General features: G+C 39.4%; 1 protein-coding gene across 3 annotated transcripts in view; it reads left to right on the forward strand.

Annotated features, from left to right (window-relative positions):
• Positions 1-15,551, forward strand: part of DOCK4 (dedicator of cytokinesis 4) — a 480,387-nt gene that overhangs the window by 299,429 nt on the left and 165,407 nt on the right. For all 3 annotated transcript variants that reach the window (XM_010344060.3, XM_010344067.3, XM_003921080.4), the window contains exons 14-16: positions 6,983-7,107; positions 8,278-8,440; positions 13,146-13,252. In XM_010344060.3, the coding sequence (XP_010342362.3) occupies positions 6,983-7,107; positions 8,278-8,440; positions 13,146-13,252 (395 nt within the window). The remainder of the gene's footprint in view (positions 1-6,982; positions 7,108-8,277; positions 8,441-13,145; positions 13,253-15,551) is intronic.

The following is a 15,551-nucleotide window of genomic DNA, read 5'->3' on the forward strand; positions in this document are numbered from 1 at the left end:
CTCCCTATGTTGCCCAGGCTGGTCTTGAACTCCTGGAATCAAGCAATTCTCCTGCCTCAGCTTCCCAAAGTGCTGCGATTACAGGTATGGGCCACCATGCCCGTCCCCAAAAAAGATTTAAGTGAAAATATTGGAGTGATAGGGTTGAGATTTGGGGGCCAGTTTTAATAGTAATCTCAAGATTTATTTAAGTTTATTTTATAAGCATTATTCAAATGAATCCTCCTTTGTCTTTGATCCTTAGGCCATAGTTCAAATAAGTCAAATTTCTATTTGGTCACAGTTGACTAAATAACGATTTACAGACTGGAGTAAGACGAATTTTATAGAGATGTTTGTCTCATGTTTAAGAAAGTAAGCAATTTTGAAGGATACGAACAGACACTTTTCAAAAGAAGGTATTTATGCAGCCAACAAACTTAGGAAGAAAAGCTCATCATCACTGTTCATTAGAGAAATGCAAATCAAAACTACAAAGAGATACCATCTCACACCATTTAGAATAGTGATTATTAATAAGTCAGGAAACAACAGATGCTGGTGAGGCTGTGGAAAAATAGGAACACTTTTACACTGTTGGTGGGAGTGTAAAGACACATGCACAGGTATGTTTATTGTGGCACTGTTCACAATAGCAAAGACTTAGAACCAACCTAAATGCCCATCAATGATAGGCTGGATAAAGAAAATGTAGCACATATACACCATGGAATATTCTGCAGCCATAGAAAAGAATGAGTTCATGTTCTTTGCAGGGACATGGATGAGGTCAACCTTCTTAGCAATCCATCATTCTTAGCAAACTAACACAGGAACAGAAAACCGAACACCACATGTTCTCACTCCTAAATGGGAGTTGAACAATGAGAACACATGGGTACAGGGAGGGGAACATCACATACCTGGGCCTGTTGGGGGTGGGAGGAAAGGGGAGGGACAGTACTAGGACAAATACCTAATGCATGCAGGGCTTAAAACCTAGATGACAGGTTGATAGGTGCAGCAAGCCACCATGGCACGTTTATACCTATGTATCGAACCTGCACGTTCTGTACATCTATTCCAGAATGTAAAATAAAATAAAAACACACAAATAAATAAATAAAAGAAGTAAGCAATTTTATTATTTTAAATGTAAATATTATTCTTTACTATATACTGATACAGAAATACACATCAACAGATGGAATTGAAACAGGAGTAAGCCTTCTTTTGGAGAAAGTAGACATGTGCTAGTAAGATTTGATGTTCCTCAAAATATGTATCCTAAATCTTGCTGGCCATGGTGGCGCATGCCTGTAATCCCAGCACTTTGGGAGGCCAAGGAGGGTGGATTGCTTGACCTCAGTTGTTCAAGACCAGCCTGGGCAACATGGCAAAACCCTCTCTCCAAAAATTCCAAAAATTAGCCAAACATGGTGGCATATGCCGGCAGTCCCAGCTACTCAGGAGGCTGAGGCGGGAGAATTGCTTAAGCTCAGCAGGTTCAGGCTACAGTGAGCCAAGATCATGCCACTGCCCTCCAGCCTGGGAGACAGAGTGAGACTCTATATCAAAATATACATATGTACACACACACACACACACACACACACACACACACGTATCTGTATATATCCTAAATCTTACCAAAGCTTACCACCCTTCAGCCCTAGTCACTGTACCTCCACACCACTTAGCTTAGACCTGAACCCTCATGTGCAAGGAGATAGTGGTCTTTCATCCAATGAATGCCACAGTGACTGAACAGAGATGGAAGCTGAGATTCTAATGTGTCACCCTGAAGTTATATCCCAGCCCTAGATCAGACAGAGGGAGGGGCTGGTACCTTCCAAATTATGAAGCTTATAGTCCTCATTGCCCTAAGAGTATAGGACCTGCCGCAGTGGGCTGCCAGATCTCCATGCATTGTCCCAGAGTGGGATGGCAACAGGGAACCACAGTTAATCCCTGCTCTTGCCTCTGCCAACCTGTCTGGAGAGCCCATTGTGGGTGTTGTATCATGTGCCATTGCTTGCTTAACTCACAGCAAAACATAAAAAGCTACTTCCCAAAAGAGCCCAATATCTCCTAGTACTCTTTTAAAAACAAAAATGAGAATGACAGACAGAAAATAGAGAAAACCTGATGGGTTTTACTCAAGTGTATCTTGTGTGAGAAATTGAAAATATAATATTAGTTAATTTTTCAGCCTATGCATACATTTTCCCTGTCTGTGCTGTGCTTCAGTCTCCAGTTACTTGTGAGTCCTGCTCCCATTCCTTCCTCCTCCTTGAAGATGTCATGAAGTGACAGCAGCTTGGGTGTGGTAGACACACTGTGTTAGTTTCCTGTGGGTGCTGTAACCAGGTGGCTCCAAACAACGTACATTTATCATACTACAGTTCTGGAAGTCAGAGGATGAGCTTGTCTCACTGAACTGAAATCAAAGTGTTATCAGGGCTGCATTTCTTCTCACGCCTCCAGGGGAGAATGTTTCCTTGCCTTTTCCACTCCGTGGAAGCTGTTTGCAATCCTTGGCTCATGAACCAGGTCATTCCAGCCTCCAGCCTCTGTGTTCCTTTCTTTAATTCTGATCCTTCCCCTTTCCTTTTTTAAGGATGCTTGTGATTATATTGGACCCACCCTGGTAATCCAAGAAAATCTCCCTATCTCAAGATCATTAATTTAATCATGTCTACAAGGTAACATATTCAAAGGTTCCAGAGATTGGGACCTAGGCCGCTTTGGGGAGGGGGTATAAATCTGTCTGTCACACACATGAGGGGCTACACAGTCCAGCCGTGTGTCTAGTACATGCATTCCTGTTCATGGTTCCTAGAGGTGGTTTTCAGGCTCATACTTGAATATTTATATTGACCAAGAACACATCATCACATCATCTCTCAGAATGACTTACGTTGGACCAGTTTACCTTTCTGCTTGGAACTTCAACATTTTAAAATTCAGTTACATCTATCATCTACCTCTTCCTTCTTGTGATGGGTCCCGAGTCATTTCTTAAAATTGTTTACGGTCTAGATGATACCATTTGTGTCTGTTTCTGTCTTGTAAAGATGGTCCCTAGAACTGCAATCACTGTTTCAAAACTGGTCTGACAAATGCAAAGCAACATAGGACTACAACCTTCCTTGCTCAAGTCACTTCTCCAAACAAAGGCTGAATTGCAGTAGCTTATTTGAAGGCCATTCTCCCTGCATGGAATTACAGGTTCTCATAGGTAAAGTGGGGTCACTGATAGTATCTTGGGCACCTTTCTTCATCCGTACATTTTAATTTCCTCATCTGCAAAATGGAAATAAATGTTAGTGCCTTTTTTATAAACTCGATGTGATGATTTAATGATGTTCTACTTCTAGCATTTTGCAAAGGAGTAGATACTCAATCAAGTGTACTGCTGCTACTGTTGCTACTAGGACTGATGCTCCTGGCAGCATCATTAGCAGCAGCATCAACAATAAGTTCACAAAAAACCCAAGTCATTTACATATTTTTTTAAGCTAACAGACAGGAAATTTCATTTGGTTCCATAACTCTTAACTAATATCATGGATGGATGGATAGGCAGATGATAGATAAAGCATACATAAAGCCACTAGAACTGTGTATGTAGTTTACATGCTGTGGTGATCATGCACTCTATGCCTTTATCCAAGGCATTCATAAGACAGAAACAAGGATCACAGTTTTCAGCTGCTGATGGAAACCTCTTGCCTGTCCAGGTCAAGCTCTTAATGGACCCATTTGACTGCAGTCACTGAAGTCTTAAATTTGTTCCCACTTATGTGGCCTTATCTTTATCTTGTGGTGTTCTGAAAGGCCTTTATATATGCAAAGTTTTCGTAGCCAGCAGGCCTGCTAAAGAGAATAAAGTTTGGTGCACATCAAATTTTCAGAGTAATAAATTTGAGAACTACGAGGTGTTAATAAACATTGTCAGGGAAATAGCTTTTCACACGGGTGCTGTGACTCCATTTCATACTCATTTGATGGTTTCTCTCTTAATTACCCAAGATGCTTTCTTAACACCATTTGGACTCATGAGTTTTCTCCAGAGTCAACCTCAAGTGTACTGATTTTAATTAGCACTTGTTTCAACTTGATCCTTCTGCATATTTTGGCAAAATGTGGCACCTTGCAATATTGGAACATAGCAAGCTGTAAAATTCCTGGGGAGAGGCACATGGAGAATGTCATCCAGAAGAAATGTTCTTCTTGTCGTGTTTTCTCTTTTCAAAGAAATCTGGTTTTAGTCTAAAAGATTTGCAAGCGATAACGGGGGTTACGGGGATAATGACAGCTAAAGAATAGAAAATTAAAGCATATGTATAAGGGGTTTGAATTTGTCAATGTGTTATATTCAGGAGGTTCTTTTGTAAGTCACAGAAACAGCCTAATATAACAAAGTAGTGTTGTCTCTCCTTCCAACTCTCCTGTCCCCACCTTTACCCTATTCCCATTTTAATAACAAAAACCTGAGACCCGGAGGTTTCTCATGCCCTTAGAGACTGATGTCACATGCAGTAGCAGAGAAAGACTAGAACTTGTATCTCCTTATTCTGATTGTCCTGTGAACCTATAGCCTTTCGTGTATTTGAATTCAGAATCTTGTTTGTAAGGGAGAGATAGGAGAATATAGCTACGTTATGAGCTAAACAGGCCTTGGGGATTGGCCTGGGAAGCTAACGCCCTTTGTAACCTTATCCTTTGTCAAACACACTGCCGCCTACTCAGGGTGCTTATCTTCTCATGAGGCTTTCTCTTATTACCCTGTTGAAATTCTGAGTATTCACCATCCTCCTTCTCACTTTTATCCGCAGCACCTATTATCACTCGACATGCTATATATTTTACTTATTTTTCTATTAATAAACACAGGGAAACAGGTTACCTTGCAAACCTCCCTTATCACCTCTTGCCTTGGCTGGAGTCTGAGGGGCCATGTCTTTCCAACAGATAACAGTGGAAAGCACCCTCCCAAGAAACACTTCCTCTTCATTTTGCAGGATGGTTAATCCCTGTGTGGTTTGGACAAGCTCATTACTCATTATGAGAAATTCCTGAGGCAAAAACCTCTGTAGCTATACTTCCCATTACTCAAATGTACGTTTTATAGTCTATTTGTAAGCAGAGCTACTTATTATGTGTCACTTACTCCAAGAAGCAAAGAATTCTGCTGACTTTAGGCAATATATTTTGCTCTAAAGTATCTTGATTTGAGTGTTGTTTCTTCACCTGCCAAACCTGTTAGTGGAAACACTATTGTCAACTATTTCCTCCCAAACCTTTGTTAAACCAGCATGTGTAGACTGTTGTGTGTACCAGACCTATTTTTTGTTTGTAGTTGGTTGATTCAGAGGACAAGTTTTGGGGATTTGCTGTTGATTCTATAACAGAATTGCTAAAATAAATAACACTAAAGGTGGTAGTAAAAAATACATATAGTAATAAAGTGAAATGGGCTATAGAAAGTCTACTAAACATAAAATGTACTGGGCCGTTCTCTAAAAATTAATAAAAAAGGAAATAGTTAAAACAGAAAACTTTAAAAGCATACAAATAAATTTTTTAAAGTGTTGAAGTATGTTGCTTTGCTCCTGGACTGTATGTTCACTGCCTTTCCAGGTTGGTTTTCCCAAGTTGGTTTGTATGAGTTGTATAAGAGCACTAGAAATTCATAAGCCAGAGACCTGTATATTGTTTTCACTAATATATGTTTTATAAACTCTTTGTATAGGGTGACTAAGATGTAATTCTTTTTAGAACTTCCTCAGTTTTTCTACTTTACGGCCCATCTGTGTTTTTGTCAGCCCAGGTCATTTGCAAATGATGCCATCGTGAAAAGGTGGTCTTTATGGAGGAAGACAGTCAGGCACAGTGATATTTACCCATGGTCCGTGGTATTGAGGAACTAGGGTACTTCCTGGTGCACACTTTGATCAAGAAGTTTTATAAAACTCCCGATTATAGACATAGTTGTATGGTTATTTTTCTTTCTAGTGATTGCTTTCTTATGGGAAGACTTTTTTATTAGAAAACTATTACTTTTGATTTTTCAAGTGTTTGAAACCTATGTTAAGTAAAAGTAAATTCGACCTTGCCATCTCACCATTTACCTTTTCCAGTTGTGCCTTGTTGACTTATTTCTCACCTCTCCATGCATTCATTATTTCCCCCTAATTTAATTCTTCTAAGAGAGGTAAAGGCATGCTATTAGCACATTTGCCTAAGTTTGCTAATTGGCACCAAATTTCTCTCTTTTTTCTTGCCATAATAAGAAAGGGGTAAGATTTTTTAAAACTCAAGTTTTATAAATCACCAGTAGAGAAAAAATAGACAGTGTATATGTACTTAGGATGTATCCATTTGAATATAGGGTTTTTCTCATTTGCTTTATAGCTTGATGATATGAAATATTAAGCTGAGTTTGTCTGTGTGACTGAATTATTCTACATCTGTGTTCATAAAATGCTAATCTGAATTCTTCCAGCAGTGAGATCATTTTGTCCATGAATTTTGGAAAAGATCTAAATTGTAATTGTACTCTTTACAGTCCTATTATTTTACTGCATTTAAGTATTTCTTCTACCCTAAATTGCTATGACTATAAAGTAATCAGACTGGTTTCTCTGAGCCACCCCTGCTAGGCTGTCATTTTATAATCATACCTCATAAATAAAAAGAGGGAAACATTGAAAAATGGTGAGACTTGACAATACCTTCCTACTCAGTCCCAGTATTTGCCTCCTAGATGTACAATTACAGTACTGCTAATTCATACTAGCAGAGGCTGGCTTTATTCTCAGATGTTGTTAGTGAGGGTGAGGACACTTTTATAAAAATGCAAATATATTTGTATTTTATATATTTGTATTTTTATATGTATAATAGTATATTGCATAAACTAAGGTTTTTCTTGATAGAGCACTTTATTACATTTCCTAATATATATAACACGGTTTTAATTTTCCTTTCCTAATAGGTGAAATGAGGAATGATTTATATATCACTATAGAAAGGGGAGAATTTGAGAAAGGAGGGAAGAGTGTGGCCAGAAATGTGGAAGTTACGATGTTCATTGTAGACAGTAGTGGCCAGACCCTAAAGGTATGTTAATACTTGATATTTCTAGGTCCAACAAATCTATATCATTGCTTTTACTTCACCTTTAATGTGATCAGTTATTTTCTGATTAGTGATCAGTTATTTCTGATTTGCATTATTTTCTGTCTTATTTTTCTCCTTCACCCCGTGTAGTTTTCTTTTCTTTTTTCTTTTAAATTCACTAATATTCCTTTCAGAAAATAGAGCAGGAAAACACAGAGCCTTCATGCTGAAGACAAGCCAGGAAAAAACAAAACAAAACAAAACAAAACAAAACACAAAAAAACTTTTACAGTTTGCTTAATTAATTATGTCAATAATTTTCTTACAGCAGCTATTATTTAAATTCAACTTTTTCTTTTTTTTTTTTTTTTTTTTTGAGATAGAGTTACTCTGTCGCCAGACTGGAGTGCAGTGGTAAGCTCTCGGCTCACTGCAACCTTTGCTTCTGGGTTCAAGCGATTCTTGTGCCTCAGCCCTTCAAGTAACTGGTTTCACAGCTGTGCACCACCATGCCTGGCTAATTTTTGTATTTTTAGTAGAGATAAGGTTTCACCATGTTGGCCAGGTTGGTCTTAAACTCCTGGTCTCAAGTGATCCACCCACCTTGGCTTCCCAAAGTGCTGAGATAAATGCAGCATGTTTTTAAAGCCATTTCATTATTTAATCCTATGTATTTTCTTTCTGATCAAAATAGGCATGAAGCCTAGGGTACTACTTACTAATTGAGGTGAGAATAGCAGGTGTTTTTATGGAAGAAGTATTTTTCATGAGCCGCTTCTTCGTAGAGAAATACAGTTGCCCATTTAAATAAGAAGTTTGGCCCTAGGACTTAGTGAGTTACCCACTGAGGCACAAAACAGGCTTTTCGGTACAGCACTTTGGGAACTTTGCCATGTAGTTGATCTCCAAGGGGGCATGCAATCATCCATCTCCCACGTGTCACCCAGCTCTACCCTTGGCACAGTAAATCCCTGGAGACCAACATCAGAATTAAATAGATACACCTCGCTAAGCAGCAGCAAGTACAGAAAGACACGGCAAAGGACCAGCGAGGTAATTTCATAGGAAGTGCTATTTGGGAGGCAGGCAGATAGAGCAAAGTGATTGCTCTGCCTTTTTCAAAACACCTTTAAATGAAGCTGTCTTTAACCTGTGTGTTTCCTTTGTTAGGATTTTATCTCCTTCGGCTCTGGGGAGCCACCAGCCAGTGAGTACCACTCCTTTGTGCTTTATCATAACAACAGTCCCAGGTGGTCTGAACTGCTGAAACTTCCCATTCCCGTGGACAAATTCCGGGGCGCACACATCCGCTTCGAGTTTCGGCATTGTTCCAGTAAGTGTTTGGTGGCATTGGCTACCTGTCTCTATCGTACTGGAGTAGGCTGCTGACTGAGCTGTCATGAAAATGTGGGCTGATCTTAAATTGATTACTTTTGTAAAAATCAGTTTGTCCCATTCTAGAAAGATTAGCCAGAAAGGGGAGGCACAGCTTTAAAAACCAAACTGCTTCTGGTGATCTTAGGCAACCCTAACCATTCTGGTATCTCCAGGAGCTGATCTATCTCTCACACAGATCAGGGAAACCTGCTAGGACTTTTTGTGGCGTGTTAAGCCACTGGGAAAGCCTTTGGTCAGCTGAGATCATGTCCGATTTGTGTGAATCTGCCTCACTGTACTCTCTCAGACAGTATTCAGATGAGAATCAAATAGTGTCAGCTGGAAAAAGACTTAGATATAACATGAAGTAATTGCCTCATTTTATAGATTTTTTTTTTGGAGACAGTTTCACTGTCACCCAGGCCAGAGTGCAGTGGCACGATCTCAGCTCTCTGCAACCTCTGCCTCCCAGGTTCAATCAATTCTCCTGTCTCAACCTCCTGAGTAGCTGGGACTATAGGCGCCTGGCTAATTTTTATTATTATTATTTTTGAGACGGAGTTTCACTCTTTTGCCCAGGCTGGAGTGCAATAGCATGATCTCAGCTCACTGCAACCTCTGCCTCCCAGGCTCAAGCGATTCTCCTGCCTCAGCCTCCCAAGTAGCTGGGATTACAGGCATGTGCTATCATGTCCAGCTAATTTTTTTTTTTTTTGTAATATTAGTAGAGATGGGGTTTTACCATGTTAGCCAGGCTGGCCTTGAACTCCTGATCTCAGGTGAACCACCTGCCTCAGCCTCCCAAAGTGTTGAGATTACAGGCATAAGCCACTGCACCTGGCCTCATTTTCTAGATTTAAACAACCAAAGACATAGAACTGTTACAGGGTTTACCCACATGGGCCTTGCTATCCATAAGGTTATCATTTCTTAATGTTTCTGCTTCATTTCTTTTTCACTCATTACCACTTTCTCAAGCCCCATCTGTCTCTCCCCACTACCCAAGTCTAGGAATCCTCTGATATTGCCTGTGCCCCTGAGGGTATCTTAGCACTGCCAGTGTACACTGTAACCAAAGAAGGTTCTGGTGAATCTTGCTTCAGGAGCAGTATAACAAACAAGAGATGCAGGAGAATCCCATTTTTGAAGAAGCAGCAGGCTCCTTTCCAATCTGGAAGGAATGGGGGCCGTGCCAAAAGATTTGTGGTGACTTCACCTAAGAGATGTTGTAATTTATCCAAGGTTCAGGCAAAGAAGAAGGACTTTTATCTGTTGCTGGAACTATGGCATATTTCAGAATTCACTCAAGGAGCTTCATAAATTATGCTTTTGTGGATGTTTCTGAATGCAGAGAGAGAGCTATCAGGGTCTTAAAAATCCTCCAAATTCCAAGAAAAGGTTTATGCAAAGGACTTGAAGTAGAAAAACATAAATGACCTGGAATGGTGCCATACTATTTCTTCCATCAATCTTTGTTATGAATTCTCACTTTGGCCTTATAGGAGCTTTGAGCTTTAAGGTAAGAAAAACATAGAGAAAAATCAAGTTGAAATAGTGCAGAAAGAGAGAAAGAGCATTTGGAGATAATTATTCTAATTCAGAACTTGGAAATAAAGGCTATTTTCAGTAAAATCTGTTAGATCTCTGCCTTATTGTCCCTGTACTTCAAAAATTGCTTATAGGTTTTTTCTTTTAATCTTCATAATTAAATCACAGAAGAAACAGCAAAGTATAAAGAAGAAGGAAAAAAATCTTGGTAATATCACAAACTACAAGTAACCAATGTAATCATTTTATAAAGTGGACTTCCAAATATTTCTGTGTGTACATATATTTACTCAAAAACATCAGTTATTCATGAAATAAATATGTATTGATCACCCACTATATGCCAAGTACTTTACTGGGTGCTGGAGACACATCAGTGAGCACAAGAAAATCGCTTCTCTCACAGAGCTTTCATTCCAGAGAGGGAAGACAGATAGTAGCTGGGAAACTAAGCACATAATATATCAGGTAGCAAGTGATGAAGTGCAGTGAAGACTTAAATTGCAACTAAGGAGCAGAAAGTGATGGTACTGTGTTGCTATTTTACATGGGGCAGTCAGGGAAGACCTCTCTTAGAAGGACATGTGTTGGCAACAAACTGAAAGAAGTGGAGGCCTGAGCCATGAGACTATTCTGTCTGGGGAAACAATATTTCAGGCAGAGAGGACCGTACGGAAGGCTTGAGGTTGAAACATGGTTGGCATTTTCAAGGCTTCGCAAGAGCCCAGGGAGGTAGCAGAGGTGCCAGATCTTGTATAGTCTTTTATTTCATGATGAGGACTGTGCATTTTCTTTGAATTAGAAAGAACCACTAGAGGATTTGGAGTTAAGATAAGTCTGGCTACTGTACAGAAAACAGATTATAGGTAGTCTGGTTGGGAACAGAAAGACCAGTTGGGAAGCTTTTTTTAGTCTTCCAAGTAAGAGATTTAAAGTGTTATGCATTTCGATGGTGGTTCAGTTCTTTTTTACAGAGTATTAACAGATTGGATATGAAAGCAGGAGAGAAGTCAGGGCCGACCCAAAGATGTTGGCCTGGTCATTTAATTAAGTGGGGAAGACAACAGGAATAATCTGTTTGGGGAACAAAATTCAAACATTGCATTTTAGACATGTTAAATCAGAAATGTCTGTTAGACACTCAAGATGTCAGGTAGGCAGTTAAGTGACGTCCAGGTTGGAAACGGGAATGAGAACATTCTACCACCGTGGGCAATTTCAAGCTTCCAGCATGACATCATTGAATGTAGAACTCAGGAGAGATGTGCTCACTCAGCTCTTGTTGGCCTGTATGATCCAGCTCCAACACATCACTAATTTTGATGATTTCTAAAGCCTGAGACTGATTGGGTTCCTAGGTAGTAAGTTTAGATGGCAAAGGGTCTCTGGGGTACTCACCATATTTAGAGCTGGGAGAATGAGAAGGAAGCATTAAATGACATTAAGAAGAACTGTCTAATAGATTGAAAGCCAATCCAGAAAGAAGAGAATCCAGGAGCTAAGTGAAGGCAGTTTCTCGAGAGGATTGATCACACGTGTCAGGTCCCAGTGGTAGATCAAATAAGATGAGGACAAATAATTTGATTTGGCATCATGGAACTCATTTTACCTGACAAGTGGCTTTAGTGAATCTGTGGTGATAAACATGAGTTAAAAAATGAGATGGAGGGGGATAAGAGGGAGCAATGGGTATAGACATACCTTTTGAGAAGTTTTGCTATAAAGTATACAAGGCTTATGGTCGTGCATAGGAAGATTCAATATCGTCAAGATGTCAGTTCTTCTTAAATGGACCTATAGATTCAAGTTCCAGTACTATCATGTATGTGGAAGTCTCTTCCTAGAGATCTTTGGTGTGATTTTTGCTTGACTTTTTAAAAAACATCAATTCTTTTTCCAGTTTCTCTTTGGGGTTGAAATTAATGATTTTAAAAGAAAGTCTTTTGCTATAATCACATTTTCAGGGACGTCCTCATATTAGGGGCCAGCAACTACCAGACAAAATTATGATTTTTTGTGTGAGGCTCCACTTCCCTGTGGTTAAATGCCTGGAGCAATTATAAGTGAATGCTGTGTTGGTAAACCTCTTGTCTGATCTTCAGGATCATCATACCTCACTCCTCCAGCTCAGATCTCACTGCATCCCAAAGTTGAACTTTTCTGTTCCAGTGTAATGTTCCACTCATGAAAGAGTAACTATCCAGTCCTTAACATGCTGCTGGCCCTGAAGAACTCCTCTCTGCCCATCGAAGGACAAGGGGAGACTCAGGTCACCAAACCAGGTTCTGTTAACGCTTTCTCCATTTTTTTGAGGGAAAAAAAATTGAAAAGCTTGCTAGAAAGAACTGGAATGGTACTTAAGAGATCCTGGCATCTATGACCTCAATTTCCTTATCTATAAATAATTAATTGCTAGTGATCCTTGGCATTTCAAGCTATTGTAATTTTTAGTTAGGCATCTGAAAACTTCGTCGCCTCATTTCCTGCTTCCAGGGTAGTAAGCCCTTATTAAACTATAAGTTTAATATTCATATTGTCTTTCAACATGCCTAACTTACTACAAGAAGGTAACTGTCATAGGACTTAACTTTACTTACATATGTGGATATAGGGAAAGAAGTTCTGTCGTAGACCAGGGTGCCCTTTCCGTGGATAGAACTTAGAAATTCCTTTTCCATGGATAGTAATCAAAACAAAGCATTTCACTTTCATTCATTCACTTGTTCATTCATTTTTTTTTTTTTTTTTGAGCACCAACTATGCTCCTCTCAGTCTTTGAGACTATAAAATAAAACAGATAAGACCCCGGCCCTCAATGGTACGTAGAGATAAAAAGAAGAAACAGGGAACTCACAGATTTTTCAAAAACAATTTCAAATAGTAACTCCCATAAGGAGAATTAGGCAAGAAATATACGTTCCAGATAAGGGGGCAGAAAGAGGGTTATTAGAGGGTAGCTGCTTTAGATAGAAGGCCTGTCAGAAAAGCTGTGCTCCACTGTGTAGTGGGAACTGTTGTGTATGGGTTGTGTTTCTCAATGATCATACTTCTTGACAAACTATGTACCTGAACGTAGATACACTTAAATAAGCAAGTAATTTTGTTTTTTACAGCAAAGGAGAAAGGAGAGAAGAAGTTGTTTGGCTTCTCTTTTGTCCCTCTGATGCAAGAAGATGGTAGGACTCTTCCAGATGGCACTCATGAGCTCATCGTGCATAAGGTAACATCAGTCAGATGGTGGCGATAGGCAGTAAAACATAGTGCAGAAATAGCACCTCACTATCTTATCATCATTTTGAAAAGAGAGAAAAAGGACAGAAAAGAATACTCTTTTGTCTCTCAGAGAGAATTTCTTTTTGAAAGTGTTGTTTCTATATTCTGTTGCATTCTAGAATGTATTTTAGAGATGATTTTTTTTTCATCCTAATTTAGGGGTAGATATGTGGATAAATCTGTATATTGTCCTTTAAGTTCCTTCCATTGCTGCGATAGGATTAAGTAAACCTTACAAGTAACTTTTTAAATACTACGGTATGCACTTTGTTATCTAGGTCTGTATATTCCCAGAAGTCAGTTGGGCAAGGTCAGCATTACTCTTTTTCTTGTCTGCTATTGTTACTAAGCAGGCAGAGAAATAGCTGTATTTTATCATGACAACTTTAGTGGTTCTTGTAAATCAAGAATTATGATAAAAACAAAATTAGAACTAAGTGTATTGTAGTAGGCAATAAAAAGAAAGCTTGCAAAAGAAGAACCCCTTGTAATTATCTGAGAATACTAGTAATAATGAACTATAGGATTAAAAAATGTATTTTTAAGTGCACAGGCAATTTTCTCCAAAATATTTCTCCTTTGCATTTCTGCATTTCTGTAACTGTGTGATAGCCGGGCCTTATCTACTCTCACCTATGATAACTGGTCCTGCCGACCTAGGCCTTGTCTCCCTCTAGCCCAGACATTAGGGTCGTTGATCTAAGGAGCATACCCAGCCATGTCACTCCCCAGTTTAAGACCCTTTCAAAAGCTTCTTGCTGAGAGAATAAATTTCAGGCATCTCAGGGCATGCCAGCCTTCTTCCTCCCTACTGCCTCACTCCTCACCACTTCCAGTCTCTTGATGCTGCAGCCACATTCAGCAGTTTCTAGTTCTTCATCCTCTGCTGCTGGCTCTTCCCTGCCCTTGTGGCTCCTGGAGTCAGACTTCTCCTGCCTCTCCCTCTGAGTATCTTCTGCTCATCCCCAGAGGCTCACCTGGGCCACAACCTCCCTCAGGAACTGTCGCTTGCTTCCTGGCCCAACTCCCTGTATTTTCAGCTGGCCAATTGCCCTTCCTTGAGCTCCCTGGTATCTGCACATATCTCTTATCATTGCTCTCATCATACTGCGTCAGAACTATCTGTTGATCACTCAGCTTACCCTGTTAGATTTATGAGCCCCTTGAGATCAACAGGTATGTAGAGGGATTCTGACATGTGATAGATGTGCAATGAAGATTATTGAATGAATAAGAGATTACAAGCAAAAACTTTCTTTTGATTGCTAACTAAATGAGGGCAATATAAACACACCTGGTATGTTCTATTTTTATAGAATGTATATTTCAGTGTCTATTTCTTTAATCATTCATTTTCTTATTATTTGTTCAACATGTTTATTGACCACAAACTACAGCCAGGCACTGTTCTAGGTGCTGGGGAAATCGTGGCAAACAAAATAACCAAATCCTTCTGTTTCTGGCATTTACATTCTCTCTTCAAAAAGTAATCTGAAGGAGCTAACAAAGCGAACAATGTTGAAATAGAAAGAAACAAAAATATTTTAAAGCATAGTAACCAGAAAAGCAAACGGAAGAATAAATGTACTAGACTGCAGGGATGATCTATTTATCTCACCTTTAGGTCTGAGGCTCCCCGGTAAGATACATAATATGACAGGTAATGTCTTGAGCTTCAATTTTCAAAAACATAAATGGTACTTCATGTAAATGTCTTTGTAACATTAACTTTTAGCTCAGAAAAGGTAGGGCTGAGATAATTAAGATGGGGCTCCCAGTTCCCTAATAATATACAAGACAATGAATCACTTCTCCATAACATATCACATCTGGACCCTCTCACCTATGGGTCTAGGGTACTTCTTTGGGAGTGCTTGTTTTCCAGCCAAGTCCTCGTTGATTTCTCTTCATGAGTGTGAACCGTACCAAGATTCTCTGTTGCTGAATAGATATGCATATGCTTAAGATGCCAAAGGACAGGTAGCAGAGCTCGCTTCTCCACGTGAACAAATGTTCACCACCAGTTATTTTGTTTGTTTCACAAACAGGCAGGGGTCAAACAGGTATTGATTCCTAGACAAAGGCCTCCAGGTGCCTGTTGTCAGGGCCGAAACTTTTCTCAAAAATAGGACTTTGGCTCAGTTGAAGCTCTTGCACAAAGATTGACTTAGTACTTAGAATCCTAATCCATAAAGGGAAATTTATTTGAGCATGAAAAATGTGTCCTCAACCACAAGGGAAACTCA

Source organism: Saimiri boliviensis, chromosome 10 (genome assembly GCF_048565385.1).
Source record: "Saimiri boliviensis isolate mSaiBol1 chromosome 10, mSaiBol1.pri, whole genome shotgun sequence".
Taxonomy (NCBI): domain Eukaryota; kingdom Metazoa; phylum Chordata; class Mammalia; order Primates; family Cebidae; genus Saimiri; species Saimiri boliviensis.